The 23,344-nt window shown below is 37.4% G+C and overlaps 2 protein-coding genes across 2 annotated transcripts in view; one reads left to right on the top strand and one right to left on the bottom strand.

Moving 5' to 3' along the window:
* Positions 1-526: 526 nt before the first annotated feature.
* On the bottom strand, positions 527-13,927 carry LOC127850663 (uncharacterized). Its single transcript, XM_052383834.1, has 4 exons — positions 13,759-13,927; positions 6,431-6,547; positions 1,844-1,963; positions 527-994 (listed from the first exon to the last, which is right to left on the bottom strand). The coding sequence occupies exons 1-4, from the start codon at positions 13,925-13,927 to the stop codon at positions 750-752; spliced, it is 651 nt and encodes a 216-aa protein (XP_052239794.1). The 3' UTR covers positions 527-749.
* LOC127850662 (something about silencing protein 10-like) overlaps positions 13,926-23,344 on the top strand; it is a 28,886-nt gene continuing 19,467 nt past the window's right edge. The window contains exons 1-6 of the mRNA XM_052383833.1: positions 13,926-14,069; positions 15,930-16,089; positions 18,032-18,091; positions 19,312-19,453; positions 19,870-19,932; positions 21,353-21,570. Of these exons, the coding sequence (XP_052239793.1) occupies positions 14,059-14,069; positions 15,930-16,089; positions 18,032-18,091; positions 19,312-19,453; positions 19,870-19,932; positions 21,353-21,570 (654 nt within the window). The 5' untranslated portion in view covers positions 13,926-14,058. The remainder of the gene's footprint in view (positions 14,070-15,929; positions 16,090-18,031; positions 18,092-19,311; positions 19,454-19,869; positions 19,933-21,352; positions 21,571-23,344) is intronic.

The following is a 23,344-nucleotide window of genomic DNA, read 5'->3' as shown; positions in this document are numbered from 1 at the left end:
CGTGTTTTGTATAGTGACAGAGTTATTCCCCCTTACCTCATAACTTGTGTTTTGTATATTGTCAGAGTTATTCCCCTTTACCTCATCACTAGTGTTTTGTATGGTTACAGAATTATTCCCCTTTACCTCATAACTCGTGTTTTGTATAGTGACAGAGTTATTCCCCTTAAAACAAGATTTAGGGGATACTTTATTAGTTCTATATGAGATATATGCCTCCCTCTAGTAAAATGGGGCTAAATGCTTGTTCATAAAGCGTCGTCCCAGATTAGCCTGGTCAGTCCACACAGGCTTATAAGTGATGGAAATTGTCAGATTAATGGTATATTTCATTGAAAGGAAGTCTCTTCTTAGGGAAATCAAGCTAAGAAAGGAAGCGTCATCCCTGAATAGCCTGCGCAGCATGCACAGGCTAATCTTGGAAGACATTTCATGCACAAACATTAAGCCCCATTTTTCCCAGAGCAAGGGTCATATCAATAACAAGTTGTCATGGGAAACAAAGAAAATCAGCAAGCAAACACCATTCTGAAACACCAGAAACATTTATTATATGTATTTTATCTACAAAATGGATAAAAGATCCTTTATTTTCATCATTGACTTCCAACAATCAAACCTCAACTCTTCTAAATACATGTTGTTCCTTTCTCCACTTATTTTTAACTTTAAATGTTACCCGAGAGCAAAACAAGCCTCAAACATCAGTATCCTAATATGACAACTGTGAGTGCAGCTATTATCCCAGATCATGCGGCCTGGCCAGCATTATTTCGCCTCCACTCTTCGATAGCCAGCATCCTCTTCCGTTCCTTGTCCTCATCTTCTGCCATCATACCTTCAAACAAGACGAAGGCCTCCGGGTACTGTGGGGGAGTGACATAGCCCTTGCGGTTGAAGTATTTTAACCCGTCTATGTCAATGCTACTTCGGGCCAAAGCAAAGAAGACGCCCCAAAGTGTGCCCGCAACTACGAGCATCTGAGGACTGCGACCTGGAATAAAGACAGGAAGGGAAAACTAGGCTTAATGCGCCAGTCTGCATAGGCTAATCTGGTACGACACTTTTTACTTTAATTGAATTTTTTACTTAAAGAAAGTCTCTTTTTATTAAAAAAAATCAATTTTAAGCGAAAAGTGTCCTCCCTGATATTAAAGCATGTGCGAACTGTACAAAATGGTTTGAAACTACAATAAGGATATTTGTGTTTTTCACTTTTTGCTAATAGTTTTGAAATTGAGAGCCTATGTTTTCAATATTATATTGACAAAGGTTCAACCCATAGAGCTGCGTAGGGCAGTTAACTTAATCTCTCTTTTAATTTACAAAAAACACACTTTTTTAGACTTTCTATTAGGATATGTATGCATATGTTTGTGAGATAACACACGTTTATTGAATGTTGTAAGCATCAGCAATTAGTTTGCAACAAGCATAAAACCAGAACAGCCTGTGAGTAACTCGCAGTCTATTCAGGTTTGAGCAAGTTTGCTGCTCATCAGTATCTAAGTGTTGGAAATGAAGTTTTTAAAACTTGATTTTACAGAGAGGATAATCATGTGATTGTTAAGATGGCGAAGTCCATGTCGAGACAGGTATTTTTCGATGTTTTATAACCTTTCTTGACTATCACATGATTACCCTCTCTGATCTACATGTAGTAAGAAAAGTCTTTAATTAAATGTTCAAAGGGAAAACAAAAGCATTAAAGTGGGTATCTGAGTGGTAATCTATCTCTCCGCAAAGGGTAATCTGAGACGATACTTTAAGCACATGCATTCGACCCCCTTTTCACAGAGCTAGACTCCATTTTAACAAAAAACACAGAACTGTTGACACTCACGAAGTACTGCAAAAGGAGCTGCCATGCCGTAACCAGCAAAGAAGTTGTTGAGATAGTCCTGCTTGCCTCGGAACCGCGCGATGTTCTCTGTACACAGGTAATACCAACCACCGAGGGCCGCTGAAATACAGAGCTCCATGTAAGCATTCATATACAGTCCATACTGGTGCTTATTTTTTCAATTGTCCACTTGTCCAGTCAGACTAGTGACAAACAAATTAATTTGTCCAATGACCCAGTCATACTAGTTCCAAAAATGTTCACTTGTTCACTAACCCGGCCAAACAAGTGCCAAAAACTTCCACATTTCCGCACAAAAAAGTTAGTTGATCCTTAACAGTACTGTTATTATCAAGTGGTAGTCCAGACCTATAATTCAAGTGGTAGTCCAGACCTATAATTCAAGTGGTAGTCTAGACCTATAATCCAAGTGGTAGTCCAGACCTATAATGCAAGTGGTAGTCCAGACCTATAATTCAAGTGGTAGTCCAGACCTATAATTTAAGTGGTAGTCTAGACCTTTAATTCAAGTCGTAGTCCAGACCTATAATTCAAGTGGTAGTCTAGACCTATAATCCAAGTGGTAGTCCAGACCTATAATTCAAGTGGTGGTCCAGACCTATAATTCAAGTGGTAGTCCCGACCTATAATTTAAGTGGTAGTCTAGACCTATAATTCAAGTGGTAGTCAAGACCTATAATTCAAGTGGTAGTCCAGACCTATAATTCAAGTGGTAGTCCAGACCGATGATTCAAGTGGTGGTCTAGACCTATAATTCAAGTGGTAGTCAAGACCTTTGATACAAGTGGTAGTCCAGACCTATAATTCAAGTGGCAGTCAAGACCTATGATTGAAGTGGTAGGCGAGACCTATAAGTCAAGTGTTAGTCCAGACCTATAATTCAAGTGGTAGTCCAGACTTATAATTCAAGTGGTAGTCTAGACCTATGATTCAAGTAATAATCTAGACCTATGATTCAAGTGGTAGTCCAGACCTATATGATTAAAATGTCAGTCCAGACCTACAATTCAAGTGGTTGTCCAGACCTATAAATCAAGTGACAATCTAGACCTATTACTCAAGTGGTCTTGTTTGATCTTTTCAACAGGAGGTTTAATAATGCTGCATTTTGGGAAAACTTTGCAGTCTACACAGGCTAATGAGAGATGACACTTTCCATTTAAAATAGATTTTTGTTAATAGAGACTTTTTATAAACAAATTATTTCATAAACACAGAAAGTTTTGTTCCTGATTTGTCCACACAGGTTTATCTGGGACATTTAAACCCTGTGCATGCTGGGAAATTTGTCGTCTGCTAAAATGTCGTCTGCTGAATTTCTAAAATTAGCATTTTCTTTGATTTTTTTTCAAAGAATACTATCAGAATAGCAAACGGTTTGGATCCAGATGAGACGCCACGTTCTGTGGCGTCTCATCTGGATCCAAACTGTTTGCAAAGGCCTTTAAAAATCGGTTCCCGCACTGAAAGAGTTAACCCTTTTCTACTCAGAAGGAAAGTGAAAATGGCAAACAGCATAAAACCAGAATAGCCTGCGCACAACTAACAGTCTGTTCAAGTTTTATGCTGTTTGCTGCTCATCAGTTTCTTAGGGTTGGAAATGAAGCCTTTAAAACTTGAATCTAGTAAGAAAGTTCTTTAATTAAATGTTACATTCTGAGGGACTACAAATGTGTCAAAATATGTACCTAAGTGGCAAAGGGTTAAGCACATTCCATAAGCCTTGTTTTTCCACATAATGGCTTAAATACTTTGCAAGTATATTTAAATACCAACAAAGTTATTAGATTCTTTGTTATATTACATTCCAAATGATTTTTGGTGAAACTTTAGCCTTTCAATAGAGATTGTTTATAATCCATGAAACTTGCTTTAAAAAATGTCAGTAGCATTCTATTTATCCAAGGGTGTAAACACGTGACAAACAAGATGGCAACTTCCATGCCAAGACAGGTATTTTTCGCCGTTTTATACCCTTTATTACCTTTAATAATTGTTTTAATACTGCTCACTTTTCAGCCAAATCAGCAATAAAGTGATTAGCATTTATTTTATATTAATATTAGCTCTTAATCTTGCTGCAAATTTTCTTAGCGGGAGCTGTTATTTTGTGACCAGCTAAACAATGTCGCAGGGAGTGAAGTCAAGATATAGAGCAAATATTATTATGATATAAACGCTAACTACTTTCTTGCCAATATGGCTGGAAAGTGAGTGGCATTTTAAGCATGGACAATGAAATCTTGTTTGTCATTTGATTACCCCCTCTGCTTATGCTTTATAGACATTTTAACATAAAATGCAAGGCCTGACATTTTGGAATGTAGCACCTCCAGAAGCTAGTTCTGATCATTTAAAGGATCATTCATATAGAACTAATGTAGCAAGAACAGTATATTTCTTCCATTATATCTCTTTTCATGTTTCATTGACAAAAAAATCAGGGATATTAAATTCTTTTGTTCGGTTTGCATTATAAAAGTAAAACAAGGGCTGTTTGTAAAACATGCATGCCCCCCATATGGGCTGTCCGTTGTAGTGGCAGCCATTGTGTGAATACTATTTTTGTCACTGTGACCTTGACCTTTGACCTAGTGACCTAAAAATCAATAGGGGTCAACTGCGAGTCACGATCAATGTACCTATTAAGTGTCATGATCCTAGGCAAAAGTGTTCTTGAGTTATCAATCCAAAAATTATTTTACTATTTTGGGTCACCGTGACCTTGACCTTTGACCTTGTGACCTCAAAATCAATAGGGGTCATCTGCGAGTCATGATCAATCTACCTATGAAATTTCATGATCCTAGGTGTATGCGTTCTTGAGTTATCATTCGAAAACCATTTTACTATTTCGGGTCACCGTGACCTTGACCTTTGACCTAGTGACCTCAAAATCAATAGGGGTCATCTGCGAGTCATTATCAATCTACCCATGAAGTTTCATGATCCTAGGCGTATGCGTTCTTGAGTTATCTTCCGGAAACCATTTTACTATTTCAGGTCACCGTGACCTTGACCTTAGACCTAGTGACCTCAAAATCAATAGGGGTCATCTGCGAGTCATGATCAATCTACCCATGAAGTTTCAGGATCCTAGGCGTATGCATTCTTAAGTTATCATCCGGAAACCATTTTACTATTTCCGGTCACCGTTACCTTGACCTTAGACCTAGTGACCTCAAAATCAATAGGGGTCATCTGCGAGTCATGATCAATCTACCCATGAAGTTTCAGGATCCTAGGCGTATGCATTCTTAAGTTATCATCCGGAAACCATTTTACTATTTCAGGTCACCGTGACCTTGACCTTTGACCTAGTGACCTCAAAATCAATAGGGGTCATCTGCAAGTCATGATCAATGTACCTATGAAGTTTCATGATCCTAGCCCCAAGCGTTCTTGAGATATCATCCGGAAACCACCTGGTGGACGGACCGACCGACAGACCTACCGACCGACCGACATGTGCAAAGCAATATACCCCCTCTTCTTCGAAGGGGGGCATAATAAAACAATTAAAGAATTTCTGACTTATTTGTTTTGTCAAAACAGTTATAGCTACGGTAAAGTTACTTTTCATTAAAACTAGTTCAGACATTTATTTTTAAATGATTCACACTTTAATGCTGTGCAACTACTGACTCAGACTGCAAAATTTGACTTTCGACTAAAGTCCACATTACAGGGGTTCGATTTAACTCCGGCTGTTGTCCACATGCCATAGACCTTTCCCTACTCATTTTGGAAAAAAACGCTAATTATGGATTTGGATTTTATGTGTGCCATAAGTAAATTGATTTGGGAAAAAACAATTCAATATTACTCTTATTATAAATCAAATTTTAAGAACAAAATCAAATAAGAACAAAATCAAACTAAAATAGTTATATATTTTGTTAGATGTAAATAATAACAAGAGATGTGTTTTTCAGAAACACAATGCCCCTATTGCGCTGCTTTGAAGCAATATATTTGACCTTTGACCTTGAAGGATGACCTTGACCTTTCACCACTCAAAATGTGCAGCTCCATGAGATACACATGTATGCCAAATATCAAGTTGCTATCTTCAATAATGCAAAAGTTATTGAAAAACTTTAACCAAGGTTAAAATTTTGGGACACACACAATGAATGACAGACAGGTCAAAAACAAAATCTTTTGATCCAGGGGCATAAAAGTATATATTTATCTTAAAATACTTCTGTTTTTGTTTGAAATATGGATTTTTTTACAATTTAGCTTTGGTAATGGTATAATTAATGTACCCATATATACACCAACTCACCTCCAGCTATAATCCACCCAACAGGTTTAATGTACCCATATATACATCAACTCACCTCCAGCTATAATCCACCCAACAGGTTTAATGTACCCATATATACATCAACTCACCTCCAGCTATAATCCACCCAACAGGTTTAATGTACCCATATATACATCAACTCACCTCCAGCTATAATCCACCCAACAGGTTTAATGTACCCATATATACACCAACTCACCTCCAGCTATAATCCACCCAACAGGTTTAATGTACCCATATATACACCAACTCACCTCCAGCTATAATCCACCCAACAGGTTTAGCAAACGTGGCAATCTTCCTCTTCTGAACAACTTCCTTCACTGTTTCTTTGCCATAGACAAACTCTCTGTACACGCCATAGACGAACCCTGAAAACAAAATAACAACAGATAGTGAGTTTTTTCCACCAATTTGGGAATGGGGCTCGGTCACTTTGGATTGAGAAAAATAGCATAGTTTTTACAAAAATTGGGAAATTCATGTTATATTTTTTGCAACAATTTTTGTTTTAACTTTCAATTGGTAATTTTAAGGTTCCATTGGGGAAACATATATACCTTTTTTCATTGGGAGAGGGTCCTTATAAGGGCACCAAATTTGAACAAAAAAACACTGCCAGAGCCTGACATTCACTCGCCCTATATTAACAAATTTGGATGATGAAAAATCTCATAAACTAGAACTTTCTGTTCATAATCAAAATGAGCACAATTATGTGAATTAAAAAAAAAAAAAATTATTTTAGTCATAGGAGGTTTTGAGTTTCAAGCAATTTTCGTCACTTATAGGCAGGGCAGTCTGACCAAAAAGTTATTCCTGCTTGTTAACACTAAACAAAAGATGTGTTTGTCAGAAACACAATGCCCCCTACTGCGCCTCTGATTTTTTTTCACCTTGACCTTGAAGGATGACCTTGACCTTTCACCACTCAAAATGTGCAGCTCCATGAGATACACATGCATGCCAAGTATCAAGTTGCTATCTTCAATATTGCAAAAGTTATGGGCAATGTTAAAGTTTTCAGACGGACCAACGGGGGGACGGACTGACTGGCAGTTCAAATGCTATATGCCACCCTTTGCTGGGGGCATAAAAAACTCAAGAGTTATCTCAATTATGACTAACGCTCTACCAAGACTTTTCAGCCTTATTCATAGCAAACAACTCGATACTGAGCGCATCTCCGAGGATGAAAAAAGTGAATTGCACATGCTCAATTTATGGTGATATAATACCTTGTTTATGAAGTTCCATTATAATCTTTAGATTGGGAAAATTGCGGCATTTTAACTCAAATTGGGACATTAGTGTTGTTGTTGTTTTTCAAACAAACGCTTAAAAATTGAGAATTTAAATTAATGTTTTCAATATTATATTTACTAAGGTTAAAGTTATAGAGTTGGATGGCAGATTTTTTTTTAAAACCTTCCATTGGGAATTGTTTGGCCCCAATTGGGATAAAATATACCGGTATATACATATTTCCATGGGAAAACGGCTCCGATTTTGAATGAAAAAACACTGATTTATGTCTGAAAGGTTAGAGTAATGGGTTTCGGTCAGTAATAAAAAGAGCGATCAGTTTTGTAATTGATTGACACCATAACAATACTGTGCTTGTTTTAAACGATATTGAGGTTTAAGGTCAAAATGTTTGAATACAAAAGAAATGAAATTGTTTTCAGGGTTGCCACCAACCTGATTAAATAAAATTTCCTAACTTTTCACTGACTTTTCCCTGACCAAATCTTGGTTTTTACTAATTTAATTTTGGGAAATATTCGGCCTCCTCCTCCCCATACAGCCGACCAAATCGACCCATTTTATGTTTATGTTATAGAAGAGAAAATCAATTTGTGATCTGTGATATATGGTAGGTTAATACATGAAAATCATGCAATTAGGAGCAGAAGCAGGTCTTCTTGATAACATAACTGAAATAAATAAGCAAAGTTAGTTTTGCTTTTTCATGCTGTCATCTCTTATGATCCTGCGAAGCATAAAATATAGAATTAATCAGCTCTGGCGGCAAGGGATGCAAAGCCTTTCAGCTTTCAAGGATACACAAAATAAATAAAAAATAAAACAAGAGCTGTCAGAGGACAGCTCGCTTGACTATTCGAGTGCTTGACAGTATAACGTTAGCCATCAAGGGGAAATTGTTCATATTCAATAATTTATAAGACGATCTTTCAAAAATAAAAAAAGGAAAAAAAAAATTTTTTTGCGGGGGGGGGGAGGTAGGGGGGAGGGGTTTGAGGGGGGTATAATGTGGGGTGTGGTAATTTATTAGATGATGCTTAAAAAAAATGGGGGGGGGTAGGGTGGGGGGGTGAGAGGGGGGTATAATGTGGGGTGTGGTAATTTATTAGATGATGTTTAAAATACATATATTATTAATTTTTTTTGGGGGGGGGAGGTTGGGGGGGATTCTTGGTAGGGGCGTGGGGTATTGTTTGGGTGGAATAAGAAGTTATGGCAATTTAAGGAAAATGTTCAATTATCCAAGTGAAAAAGGGGCCATAATTATGTCAAAATGCTTGATACAGTGGTCTGCTCTTGTTTATAGGTTGGGGTCATCTTGGTAAACAAGTATGCAACATATAAAAGCAATATGTCAAAGGATATAGGAACTATTTGGGGCAGTACGCAAACTTTAACATAGATTTATCAATAATATTCATATTCTACGTATAAAAGGGGCGATAATTATGACAAAATGCTTGATAGAGTTGTCTGCTCTTGTTAATAGGTTGGGGGGGTGATGTTGGTAAACAAGTATGCAAAATATGAAATCAATACGCCAAGGGACAATGAAAATAAATGGGGGTAGTACGAAAACTTTAACATTTGCTGCATATTCTAAGTGGAAAAGGGGCCATAATTATAAAAAAATGCTTGATAGAGTTGTCTGCTCTTGTTTATAGGTTGGGGTCATGTTGGTAAACAAGTATGCAAAATATGAAAGCAATATGTCAAGGGACAATGAAAATAATTGGGGTAGTACGAAAATTAAACATTTGCACACTAGCGCAGACGCAGACGCCGGGGTGAGTAGGATAGCCTCACTATATATATTTCATATATAATAGTTGAGCTAAAAATGATTTATTAAATCAAATAAATGTCAACAGTTCTCCAGCCTTGAATTGAAGAGGGCACAGTATTATTTTGTCAAAAGAGCAATTTATTGCATGTGGTGGCATTTTACATTATTAACAGTTTTAATACAAGACATGGTATTTATTTCTTACTACATGTTTCTTCTTTAAAACATATCCTCGTATTACTCAGAAAAGAAATCATCTTCTCATACAAACAACATGATCACATCCTTGCAAAAGTAAATCCAGCCAAATATCTTGGTACATGTATTACACTCCAAAGTAACCTAAAATAAATCAACTGGAAACACTACAAAGACGTGCAACCAGATTCATAACAAACAGAATGATATGACAACACAAGCTCAGAAACTTATGTGATAGACACTCTTGATTGGCCCACAGTTGAAACACACAGAACAAATTCCATCTCATCATGCTACTTAAATTATCCACCATGTCCTTGCCTCCTCCTGATAATCTTCTTGTTCCTGCCCACCACCGTTCCAGACTCAGCAAGAAACTTACAAACCTCATAAGACTATTATAAATTTTAATTTTACCCCAACCTCCATGCAGAGTTGTTGTTCCTTGATCTTACATATAATCTTGCTCGATTGGTCATTGTCGGCTCGGGTACTACTCACATGTACCCCGGGTACACTTTAGTATACTAACATGTACTCCGGGTATGGTAAATACACTAAAACGTACCCGGGAATTTTAACGCTAAATCAGTTGTTGTCGGCTTTAAAATTAATGTTTATATTTATGTCAATTTCTATTTAATTGCCTCTATATGATCGAAACTCATATTCAACTAGAAATGGCGCGGCAGAGGCCGACGCCTATCCCCACGCCGAATGTTTGGCCTAGGTGTGCCCCAGGGTTGGTAATGGGGCCATGCATAGCTGAGATTGACCGTATTGTCATAAGAGAGGTTCAGTATCAATTTGAAGTGAATCGGTGTAGAAATGAAGAAATTATAGTAAAAGGCAATTTTGGGTGGGTGTGGTCTATGTGGGCGGGGCGCCCCAGGGTTGGTAATGGGGCCATGCATAGTTGAGATTGACTGTATTGTCATAAGAGAAGTTCAATATCAATTTGAAGTGAATCGGTGTAGAAATGAAGAAATTATAGTAAAGGCAATTTTTGGTGGGTGTGGTCTATGTGGGCGGGGCCCCAGGGTTGGTTATGGGGCCATGCATAGTTGAGATTGACCCTAATGTCATAAGAGAAGTTCAGTATCAATTTGAAGTGAATCCATGTAGAAATGAAAAAATTATAGTAAATGGAATTTTTTGCTGGGTGTGGCCTATGTGGGCGGGCGCCCTAGGGTTGGGATTGGGGCCATGCATAGTTGAGATTGACCCTAATGTCATAACAAAAGTTCAGTATCAATTTGAAGTGAATCCGTGTAGAAATGAAAAAATTATAGTAAATGGAAATTTTTGGTGGGTGTGGCCTATGTGGGCGGGGCGCCCCAGGGTTGGGAATGGGGCCATGCATGGTTGAGATTGACCGTATTGTCATAAGAGAGGTCCAGTATCAATTTGAAGTGAATCGGTGTAGAAATAAAGAAGTAAATGTAAAATAACCTAAAAAAATGAGTGATAATTTCTGACGCGGCCCCACCCCAACTGCTATAACTTTTGACCCAGGGGTCAGATCAAAATTCCAAATAGTGCAGGGTCGCACATATGCTCATAGCTACCATGTGTGTAAGTTTCAAGGTTCTAGTGCTTTTAGTGTAGGAGGAGATAGTGGCCAGGACGGACGGACGGACGGACAGACGGACGGACGGACGGCGGAGATAACCACAATATCCCCACCTTTTTTTCAAAAAGCGTGGGGATAAAAAGCATGTTGATGAAGTTTTTTTTTTAATGGAAGTTTGTTTCGTAATGGCAGTTATAGGTAGCTCGTTTTACAACATTGGATTTTTCGCGGGAATTAAACTCGGGTACAGTCTCATATTGGCCGGGTACGTTTTAGTATATTTACCGTACCCAGGGTACATGTAAGTATACTTAAATGTACCCGGTGTACATGTAAGTAGTACCTGAGCCAACAACGACCAATCGAGCTATAATCTTTGCCATCACAAGAAAAATCCTTTCAGATCTTGAAAGATTTTATCTTTTTGTTTGCAAATTATATTATGAAAAGTAGTATTTTTTTCTTTTATATTTTAAAAATAGTGTTCAAGTTTAGGTTCATAAAAAAATAAATTAAAATTTACCTACATGAAAAAAAACAAAAAAACAGGAAAATTATTGTACCATGTGGCCAACCATCATATGGTTGGTTATAACGGCAGGGATTTGATCGTGCTATGCTGGTTCTAGTCAAATCTCTGCCCAGAGGTTGATTTTACCCAAAAAAAGTTATCCAATGGAATTCGCTACCACCCAATGAACAAAGACAGCCGCAGTAGAAGTTTTCAGGGGTCGGCCTAGGGTAAAGTTTAAGGGAGAAGTGACTTCTCTCTTGACTGGCATTTAGGGAGAAGTCAGGAGAAATAAGGAGAAGTCATGTTTTTTTTGTTTTATCTTGTATATCTTGTAATAAGTTGCATTATTTTTTACCCTTTTAAATTGCTGAGTACAAGATGTGCATTATGAATCCTGCTGATTAAATTCTCTTTATTTTTTATTAAATCAACAATCAAGTATAAAGAAAACAACACAATAAACAACCCTTTACAGTATTCAAGTGTGCATGAAAGTGCTTGATATAAATTATATTTACATACATCTACCCCACAATTAATAATTTTTTATTATTTTTTGCAGGGGGGAGATATATTGTGGTATTAATTCATTTAATATTTAATATTAATGTTGTCTTCTAAATAAAACATTATCATTACCCTATGCTCAAATTCAAGTAGAAACAACAATAAAACCATTAACAAACACAAGTCTTTGACAATCACAACAGTGTTTCCAAATGACGTCAATTAAACCAATCCCTAAAAACTGCAAGCTGTCAATGCTGTCGGTAGAATGTAGACATCAAAGGTCTTTGATGTTGGGGCCAATTTCTAGGAGTTAAAACTGTAAACTTGTAACACCTCAGCAGGTGGCAATTATGGCCAAAAGGCATTGATCAATACTGCGTTACCAGCAGCATGCAGTACTGTCAGATACAGCATTAATACATTAGCTCCATAGAGGATGCAATGTGTGAAAACTATCCGAGATTTGACTGCATTTGTCCTTATTTTTATCGGGTGTGAGGAAATAAATTGTGTTTGCTGGAATTTAAATGTGATGTTGCTTTTAATACAGGTATTGTTTGTTTATGGATTTACTTGAAAAACAGGGTGAAATGAATTTCACTTTTCTCTTAAATAAAGGCGATATAAGCCGACGTTCGGCGAAAATTTCGCCCAAGTCGCTCTCTTGGCTGACCCCTGGTTTTCAAAACCCTTACTAATGTGGCTGTAAATGTCTTCTTATCCACATGTAGACATTTACAATGTAAATAATTATAAATTAACAACCAACTTAGTTGAAATAGTTCAACTATCAGCTTTATAACACACAGGGTCGCTGAGAGTTGGAATGCGCCCTCTATTTTCCAAAGGTGCAAAATTTGATTCCAATTTAAGGGCTAAGGGACACTGAAACTGCAAAAACGTATCAATGTTTACCTGTCTAACCCACAAACTCATGCAAATGGTACCATTAAATCACACAATAATTGCTTTTTATTTACTTTGTTTTTCTGCAGTACTCTCTATCCACCATAATAAAAAACTGTCGCAATTGTTGCAGACTTAGCGTCGCTATCTGTTATGTCACAGAACACCAATCTTTTGCATGCACATTATGGTTTGTGCTGTAGCCTTAGTTGATAACGATGACGAACATTGTACACCGTTTTTATTTTCAAGATAAAAATGTCAAAAGAATAGTGTTGAAACATTGTTGTGTTTTTTTAGGGTGCATGCAAAGGCAAACATCCGTAGGTTGTGCTTATGAAGTTTATTCATTGCTTTCCTTAATTTGTCACATCTGTTTAGGGATGCACACTGATCAGTTGTGGAAAACTGTGATGGTGTTTATGATAATAAAGACACCAAGAGCCATCACAGCAAAAATTATTAATAGATTAGCTCTAGGAGTCCGTTCATATGGACTCACACCCAACTGAGCATCTGTATATAATCTTCATACCTTAACCAAAAGGCGCAGACACAAAATCTCTATTTAGAAGAAGTGCTGTATCGGGAGAAGAACATTTTTTTCTTCTTTAATACAACTGTGGAAATTAAGATCAATTTATTGAAACTACGAATACAATTTGCTGTACAATATAGTCAAATAAAAAAAGGCTACGGGTCAAATCGAGACCAAGGGGCGATAGGGTGTTGCACCCGTCGATTAAGGTATAGCTGGAGAACTGTTAAATAACTTTGAAATTGTTCTAATGAATTGGCTAGTATGTGACCTTCAGTTTCACCATACCGATTTTTGATCCGAACGCCATAGCTGAATATGCTCTCATTCGTGAAAGACGATCGATCGTCTGCTCAGGAATGGCGTGGACATTTACCATATGTTTGAAATAGAACAAGTTTCGTTTTGGGAATAATATCTGCTCTTCTATTTCTTGCAATGGTCTTTGAGAGCCCATTTTGGCGTCCGAACTCTCTTTGCCCGAAATCACGACAATTTTGTATTGATAACTTATTGTGTCATGAAAATTGCAAATCAAAAACACGTTTTTCAACTTCTGTCAACAATTGAGATTGATTAAATTGAAAAATGCCAAAAAGGTAAGCCTCATTGTATGATCGCTTATTGATCTAGATGCGCAATAACATATATTGATCATTGACACACCAACATATTTATAATGATTTGTGGAGGCAAATAACTTCATAAATTATGGACATTTCGGTCCCATGGCCAATGCAATTTCGTGCCACTGTGACTGATATTTGTGTTGAAAGCAGCGATTCAATAGGGCATGGTACCGGTACCAGCCCAAGTAAGAAAAATTATTGTGAAAAAAACTGAAATTGGGAAAATTCTCATTGTGAAGTCTTCAGATTGAGAAGTTAGTGTATTTATCTTGTTGCCAATACTTAAAAATTGATAACTAAGTCAGTAAGTGCTGTCGAGTTGTGAATATTATATTGAATTAGGTTCAAGACATAGAGTAATTGCAATAATTCAACTCTCACCTTTTTAACCCAAAGGGGTGCTGTGAGTTACAGTGCGCTATCTTTTGTCCAAAGGTGCAAAATTTGATCAGCACTGGAAATGCTAAGGAACACTGACACTGCAAAAATAATCAACGTTTAACTGTCTAAAGCACAAAGTCATGCAAATGGTACCATTCAAGCAAGAATTTTTTTTTTTTTTTGCATTGTTATTTTTTCGTACGCTCTTTCCAACTTAACGGGAAACTGTCATAATGTTGCCCACTAAAAGTGTCGCTAACGGTTAGGTCGCAGTACACCACTCTTTTGCAAATCCTGATATTTAATGTGACCCTAGTCGATAACGATGTCAAACCAGGGCCCTCAATCCATTTTAGGGGAAGCGGGTCGCTACCCATAGCAGGGGGAATTTTCGTGGCGTTTTTCCGTTTTGGGGGGATTTTTTACTTACTATCTAATTATTATATTTGTACATGTTTGCACTATATTCATTGTTTATTTCATAATTTAGTATGTTTGACAAGATTAAATTAAAATAGAATTGAGATATAATAATCATGAGACATTATCTATATAAAAAACAAAAAAATTTTTTTTTTTTTTTTTTTTTATGGGGTATTTTTGCCCCAAAAAGGGGAAAAAAGTATACTTTTCAGGGGGGAATGCGGCCGAATTTTGGCCGTGGATTTGACAGATTGAGGGCCCTGCAAACAGATGTCAATATTTACACTGTTCGAAATTTCAAAATGAAAATGTCAGCATGAATAGTTTGATGAAACATTGTCGTGTTTTTTAGGTTGCATGCATGTTTTTTAGGATAACGTCCGTAGGCTGCCATTCAGGTAAATTTAATGTGTTTTGAAGTTTATTAATCGCTTTCCTTAATTGGTAACGAACGACATCTGTTTAGTGATGTGCACAAAATCTGTGCTCATAACTGTGATTGTGTTTAAGAAGGGGCGCATATGTACTCCCACAGCCACCATAGCAAAAATATCAAAGGCTCTTGAAGTACGTTTATATGGATTAGGCATAAAGCTGCATAGGAAAATTTACATATTGTTGCATTTTATTTACAAAAATAATAATAATTTGTGTTAGGGTGGGGAAGCTTCCAATAGGGATTTTTTGGACAGCAGTCCGCACAGGCTAATACTAGGGGATGATTCTTTCTACTTTTATTATTTGAGGCTCATATACACAAAATATGTATTTCTTTTTGTTTATTTCCTATACTTGATAAGAAGAAAGGCCCAAAGAGGTCATCTTGTGACACTGCACAGGAGTAATGTGTCTGATACTGATTGTCTCTCCGAAAACGGGCATTATATTTATATAAATGCATGTGCGATAAGTGTGGTCACAGCTTAGCCTGCGCAGCCCACACAGCCTTATCAGGAACAACACTTTCCACTATAATTATATGAGGCTCATATACGAAAATATATATTTCTTTTGTTTCTTTCCTAGACCTAATAAGAAGAAAGGCCAAAAGAAGACGTCTGTTGAGACTGTCCCTGAGTACGCCTCTGATGATGAACGTCTCTATGGTAACATGGATGAGCCGGACCCAGAGGCTCGGGAATACATGTACGATGATGTTGATGAGTTCCATGCCAGTAGAGAAAAGGTGGGCACCTGGTTCAGCTTTCATATCTATGGTCCATTTAACGCTCTTATTCCCAAAGCAAAATTGTAACAAGGAAATAATTTTTATGCCCCCGGAGCGACTGATTTGGGGTATTTTGTTTTTGGCCTGTCTGTCTGTCATTGTATGTGTGTGTCTGTCTGTCACTGTATGTGTGTGTCTGTCCCAAAACTTTAACCTTGCTCATAACTTTTGCAATATTGAAGATAGCAACTTGATATTTGGCATGCATGTATATCTCATGGACCTGCACATTTTGAGTGGTGAAAGGTCAAGGTCATCCTTCAAGGTCAAAACGCAAATATATGGCTTCAAAGCGCAGTCGGGGGCATTGTATTTTACCAACACAGTTCTTGTTTATTATATACTTGTTTATTATTTAAAAATTGCATATTTTCCTGGATCGCCTTGAAAAGGCCTTGAATATGTGTAGTGTTGTCCAGGATTAGTGTCTGCTGTCTGCATAGGCTAATCAGGGACGACACTTTACGCGTGTATGGAATAATTAGTGGAAGCTGAGCTTATAACCTGTAACCACTCCAGTGATTATTTTGCTTTAGGTTTTACTGCTTTGCCTTTTGGATTGGAAAAAATGGTGTGATTAACCATGAAAATAAGAAAAATGAACCGTTTTAATATGATTATAAATATGAGTGTTTTCATTTTTTATAAACACATGTTAAACTGCCTTTTACAATTGATATTTTAAAGTACTACGGAACTATATATCGCTTTTAAATAAACTCAATAAAATTATTTCTGAATTAAAAGGATAAGATTGTCATCTTTTTGAGGACATTATGGAAATATTTTTTTGAAAAAGTTACTTTTTGCCATTAGGAACCAGCCAGTAAGAGGCTGTAAAGTTGGGCCGAAAAATCAATGGTTGATAACCCTTCACCCATCAGATACATGTTTTGACTCAACCTGTGCAGTCAGCTTAGGCTTATCAGAGATGACACTTTCCGTCTAAACTAAACATTCAATAAAAGTGGAAAGTGTCCTTCTTTGATAAGCCTTAGAAGACTGCATAGGCTGATCTGGGACTACACTTTATGCACAGGCATTTAGAACAGTTTTCATAGGAAGAAACTCGCATGTGTTGACTGCTTTCAGGTGCTGCTGGATAATGGCTATAAGTTGACTGCTTTCAGGTGCTGCGGGATAAAAGCTATAAGTTGATTGCTTTCAGGAACTGCTGGATAAAGGCTATATGTTGACTGCTTTCAGGTGCTTCTGGATAAAGGCTATAAGTTGACTGCTTTCAGGTGCTGCTGGATAAAGGCTATATGTTGACTGCTTTCAGGTGCTGCTGGATAAAGGCTATAAGTTGACTGCTTTCAGGTGCTGCTGGATAAAGGCAATAAGTTGACTGCTTTCAGGTGCTGCTGGATAAAGGCTATATGTTGACTGCTTTCAGGTGCTGCTGGATAAAGGCTATATGTTGACTGCTTTCAGGTGCTGCTGGATAAAAGCTTAAGTTGACTGCTTTCAGGTACTGCTGGATAAAAGCTATAAGTTGACTGCTTTCAGGTCCTGCTGGATAAAGGCTATAAGTTGACTGCTTTCAGGTGCTGCTGGATAAAAGCTATAAGTTGACTGCTTTCAGGTACTGCTGGATAAAAGCTATAAGTTGACTGCTTTCAGGTGCTGCTGGATAAAAGCTATAAGTTGACTGCTTTCAGGTACTGCTGGATAAAGGCTATAAGTTGACTGCTTTCAGGTGCTGCTGTATAAAGGCTATAAGTTGACTGCTTTCAGGTGCTGCTGGATAAAAGCGATAAGTTTACTGCTTTCAGGTGCTGCTGGATAAAGGCTATATGTTGACTGCTTTCAGGTGCTGTTGGATAAAGGCTTTAAGGATGACATGTGTTGACTGCTTTCAAGTGCTGCTGGATAAAGGCTATATGTTGACTGCTTTCAGGTGCTGCTGGATAAAGGCTATAAGGATGACGACACCTACCATGCAGCAGTCTCTGATGAGGTCAGTGTGATGCATACAAGAGACACGCTCTGGGAAAATGTGGCTTAATGCATGGACAAAAAGTATCTCCCAGATTAACATGTTTGCACAGGCTAATCAGGGATGACACTTTCGGCATCAGCTGAATTTTTATACCCCCACCAAACGAAGTTTAGGGGGGCATATAGGAGTGAGATTGTTAGTTTTTAGAGACTTCCTTTAAGCAAAAAAAGGTTCAATGTTAAAAAGGTGGGGTTTATAGTCTGCTTCGATAACGTATGCATCTTCAGACGACTTCAATATTAACCCACCGATCACTGGGATTTAAGTCGTCCATTTACATATGGCGCACAAGGCAGCCACGGCACATTGACTTACTTCCCTCACAGGTTACCATTTATACACCTGGGTGGAGAGGAGCAGGCGGGGGATTAATTTTTTGCTCAGAAAAATCCAGTGCCCTGGGCGGGATTTGAACCAGGGACCTTCCGATCCCTAGACCAGCATCTTACCACTAGACCACTGTTCCCACAAAATGTCATAAAAAGGGAAAGTGTTGTCCCTGATTAACCTGTGCAGACTTCACAAGCTAATCTTGGCCAACACAAGGAACTTGCATTAAGCTCATATTTTCCAGGACAAGGCTCAAATGTCTGTGCTTGGCTTATCAGGGCAGAACTAGGCCTATGCTTACTTTTGCCAGGAAAGTGTTTGTATACTTTGATTAAATACATAGTGAACCATTATAAGAGGTCTAAGCAAAATAAGACGTTTTTATACACATGAATTTGACAAAGGAGGCTTATGGTGACCAGATTAATTGTGTCCCAAGCACAAACTTTTTTTCATGACTGCATGGCACAAAAAAACATTGCTGTGCAAATGCACAAGCTAATCTGGGACAACACTTAGCACACATGCATTTATCTCAGCTTTACCAGAAAGTGGCTTAAATTTACACAAAAAAATACAATTAAAGCAGAAAGTGTCATCCCTGATTAACCTTTGTTGACTGCACAGGCTTATGTCGGACAACACTTTTCACACATGCATTATTCTCAGTTTTCCCAAATCAAGACTTACATGCATTTGTCATTCTTTTTTCAACAGTATTTAAGTCATATAATGAATGGTGGTCAGTGAACACTTTCCTGGGTAAGTTTAGGGGAATCTAAAAAATATTGACCATTTCATGTTGAGTTTTCCAAGAGCGAGACTATATAGACATGTTATATACACAGGAGGAGGTACTTGACCTGGAGTCAGAGGCGAGTGACGATGATGAGATACGGGACTTGAAGGCTCAGCTGCGGCGAGTCAAGAGTCTGCAGCGGAAGGACGAGCTGGGCAGCGATGTAGAGGAGGAGACAGACGAGGAGGAAGGTGAGGTCATGGTCTGTTTGGCAAGGTGTCAGTCACATGATGTGTCAGTCTTTTGTCCTATGACTTTTCCTTGAGTATCTACGGGTCTGTTAAAAGACCCATTCCTGAGGCAACTTGGAAAATCGCGAATTTAAAAAAAATGTGTGTGAAAAAATTCTATATCAGGAAATGGCAAAATTGCATTTTTGATAAAGTTTTATAAAAGTTTATAAAATGTTGATCAAAATTTAAAGGTTATTATAATAACTTTGTCCTAGTTCTCAAGTTGTTCTCAATGTGTGCAAGGAATGAAATTATACTTGTTGCATTCCTTAGAATATCTTTCTTAAAACTACCATGACTGCTTATAAATCAGTCATCAAGCAACTACCCAGTATGTACTCACTGAATACCCAGTATGTTCTCACTGTGTGCAGGTTTGCCTGACAGGAAGTCCTGGGGTGCCAAGCGCAGCAAGTACTATGGAGACAACGACATCGGTAAGTAGCCTCATGTGTTGTTGTCATGTTTAGTCTTAAAAGGGACTTGTTCTCAGATTTTCGTATGTTTGAAAAATGTTATTGAATAGGTTTATTAAAAAATCTATGTTTTAATAGGCTTAACTAATTAATGTCAAACCAATTATTTTGTATGCCAGTTAACAAATAAGTAATTTAAATGCAGATAAATGCAAGTGAATTACCCACAAACAATTTACTTTCACTTTAGGCACATGCATTAAAGCGGGTATATACGATTTTGTCAAATATTTATGAATTTATATAAAATGTGTACAAAACGTATTATATACATATTTCAATATAAATTAAAATAAAAGTTAAGAAGAACATGTGTCGAAAAATGCGAAACAAGCCAGATATTTAATTCTAAAATTGAAAACGGCTGTACAGCCGAATTCGCCAGCATGTATATCATACATGTACGATGTGAATCTTAACTTAGTTTAACGGTTTATTTGAATTCCTGCAACGATATCTATCCAAACGACACACGAACACTAACTCCAATCCTAATACAAAGACGAATGCTTCGGATATTGTAGGAAAATATGTACGTCACAATCGGCTCGGGCCGCTAATTTGTCTTTGCTGCATTTTATGAAATTCGGCTTTAATGTATAATTTTTCTTGCCTATTTTGTGTAATTGTAACATATTCTATCAATGTATTACAATTAAACACATATAACAAATCGTAAATACCCGCTTTAAGTCTGGTTTTCCCATTGTGGGACTCACACCACTACATTATAAGTACAACATCTGCATAATTGAGCTTTTGGTATCACCATCATGCCTCAACCTGTCAATCAACAATCACCTCCTTCCTAATTGCTGGGAAGATGTTCATAAACCTTTACAGGAATTATCTTTGGTGAACCTCTTCTTACGTTGTTTAAATTGTTCCTGTTTGCTGCTATATCTAACGTAGATTTTAAAACTTAAAACGTTGCCATTCTTATTTTCTTCTGAAACAGCAAGGGTCAGGGTCTAAGTTTTCATTGTGTAACATTGTATTTTGTTCTTCTTCAAAGTTTTGAAAGTCATCATCAAAGCAGGCCATGCCCCAAGGGTCACATGACTAATAATAATTTATAGAGCAAAACAATTCAAAACAAATTTTACAATTGTGTGCTTTATTGTTAATTTTGTTCCAAGTGATGATTTTGCATGTCTTTCAACCAATTTCAACCCACAATCCTTTTAATTGACTGTGTAGGCAATGTTGCTGTAATAACAATGTCTGTCCTGAATATGTTTCTGGAGTTTCATTTTATCTCTTTTCTAAAAGTGTGCTGCATATAAAATGGTCAGGTGCTCCTGGTGTTGCTGCTGATGCTGATGATGATATTGTTAGGTGCTCCTGGTGTTGCTGCTGATGCTGATGATGATATTGTTAGGTGCTCCTGGTGTTGCTGCTGATGCTGATGATGAGGAGGAAGCAGAGTTGGAGGAGAAGGAAGCCCTGCGACTGCAGCGACAGATGGCCGAGCAGCTGGATGACCAGGACTTCGGTCTGGACATTTTTCAAGCTCCTGTAGAACCCAGATCAGCCGGTGGCAAGGAGGAGAGGATTGTGAAAGATCTTTCAAAGCTCTCAAAGAAAGAGAAACTCAAGGTAGCTTACAGTGCCGGCCCTTTAACCACAAACATTTGAGCCTCCTTCTGGGGAGATTGGGCTAAATGCTTCTGCGTAAAGTGTCATCCCAGATTAGCCTGTGCGGTTAAAAATGGATAATCAGAGACGACATTTTCCGCCTTAATTGGATTCTTGCAAAGAACAGATATGCTTTAAAAAACAACAACATAAAAGTTGAAAGTGTCCTCCCCGAGTCTGCATATTTGTTCAATGTACATCATCAGTGGAGTGAAATTTATGTTTAGAAAACATCATTCACTTCAGTAAGAATTTATCTACATTTTGATAATGTCAAGGATAGTGCACATGTTGTATCAGTATTTCATGTTCATTTCATTTGTAGAAAGTTTACTTCAACTCCTACAAAACTGTCCAGGGCTTCAAAAATATTGTTCAACTAATTTTAAACTTTTTTTGTTTAATGTGCAACTTTTGTCATACTACATAATAATAACAAAAGATGTATGTCCCTTTTCAACAGGGGAAATCTTTAACTTTGTGACCTTTATGTATTTTTTATTGAAGATTTTGTGGTGCAAATCTTGAAATCAAAAGAGGTTTCAGTGCAGGAACCACAACTCTTACCATAATATTTGAGAGTGTCTTCCCTTTGTGATTTTTTTTTTAAAAAATGTCAGGAGTTTATCTTGAAAACTAAAAAAAGGTTTGAACTGGAAATTTAGTAGGTGCATATATGTCAATGAGGGATGTGCAGTGCACAAGAACTATAACTCTTGCACAAATACTTAAACTTCATCTGAGCAAGAAGTGCTCTAGTCGACCTATTTTGATCACCCCATTTCTGGTGTCAATTGTAGTGCAGTAGGCGCAGAGCTCCAGATAATTTTTTCAGCCGAGGCGTATTTCACTCATGAAATTTTTAATTGATGAGTAAAAATCAAAATCCGATAAATATAAGGAGTATTTATGTCCAAAGGATCAGAATTAATAATAAATTGTAGATATAGTGTTAACTCGCAATAACAAGCATTGTTGTACACAATAAAGCAATCACTTTTGTTTTATTTAACAGTTATTCTGTGTTTTTTTGCCCTTCGCCTATAAGCAGCCATTAATCTATTTTTCCGTCTTGATTTGGCAAGCCACTGTTTAGCACACACTCTACAGCCACGATCAAAATCTTCTAAGCTTTGCCCACACAATTTGTTTATTATATGTGTATTTCGGCTGCCATTTAAAAAGTTCTTGAAGGAAAAAGGTTTTTTCCATAGAGCCACACAAGAGATGAACTGATAGCAACAATTAAATGCATGAAGTTGGGTGATTCAGGTTTTATCGAATGTGATATCAAATGTTTTCACCATAAGTGTATATCGATTCTCCACAATGCAGCGGGGAGCCCGATGTGTCAACATCGGTGTTTATCGTGGGCCAAAATAAAATGATACATTCTGACTGAGGAGTAAATTAGGTTGGGAACCACATTCTATACAAAGATGGTCATGTCACTACGTATTTACTGGTGTGGACACAATGACAGGAACCAGTCATGTTTTCACGAATTTATATGCATGTATAAACGGCTAAAACGCATTGAAATAGCACACGATGCGTAATCCGAATTTAGCCAGGAGTTTTTTACTCAACAAAATTATAAGTCATGCGTATTTTCTTTTTATGCCCCTCTTCGAAGAAGAGGGGGTATATTGCTTTGCGCATGTTGGTCGGTATGTCGGTCTGACGGTCAGTCGGTCTACCAGGTGGTTTCCGGATGATAACTCAAGAACGCTTG

Source organism: Dreissena polymorpha, chromosome 11 (assembly GCF_020536995.1).
Source record: "Dreissena polymorpha isolate Duluth1 chromosome 11, UMN_Dpol_1.0, whole genome shotgun sequence".
NCBI classification, from domain to species: domain Eukaryota; kingdom Metazoa; phylum Mollusca; class Bivalvia; order Myida; family Dreissenidae; genus Dreissena; species Dreissena polymorpha.
The sequence above is the reverse complement of the archived record's forward strand: the minus strand, read 5'-3'. Positions and strand labels throughout refer to the sequence as shown.

Coding starts and splice junctions, on each gene's coding strand:
- LOC127850663 (XM_052383834.1), bottom strand. CDS start 13,927: ATGGGCTCTCAAAGACCATTGCAAGAAATAGAAGAGCAGATATTATTC. Junction 1,964..6,430: donor TGGGTGGATTATAGCTGGAG/GTGAGTTGGTGT, acceptor TCTGTATTTCAG/CGGCCCTCGGTGGTTGGTAT. Junction 995..1,843: donor AGCTCCTTTTGCAGTACTTC/GTGAGTGTCAAC, acceptor TCTTTATTCCAG/GTCGCAGTCCTCAGATGCTC.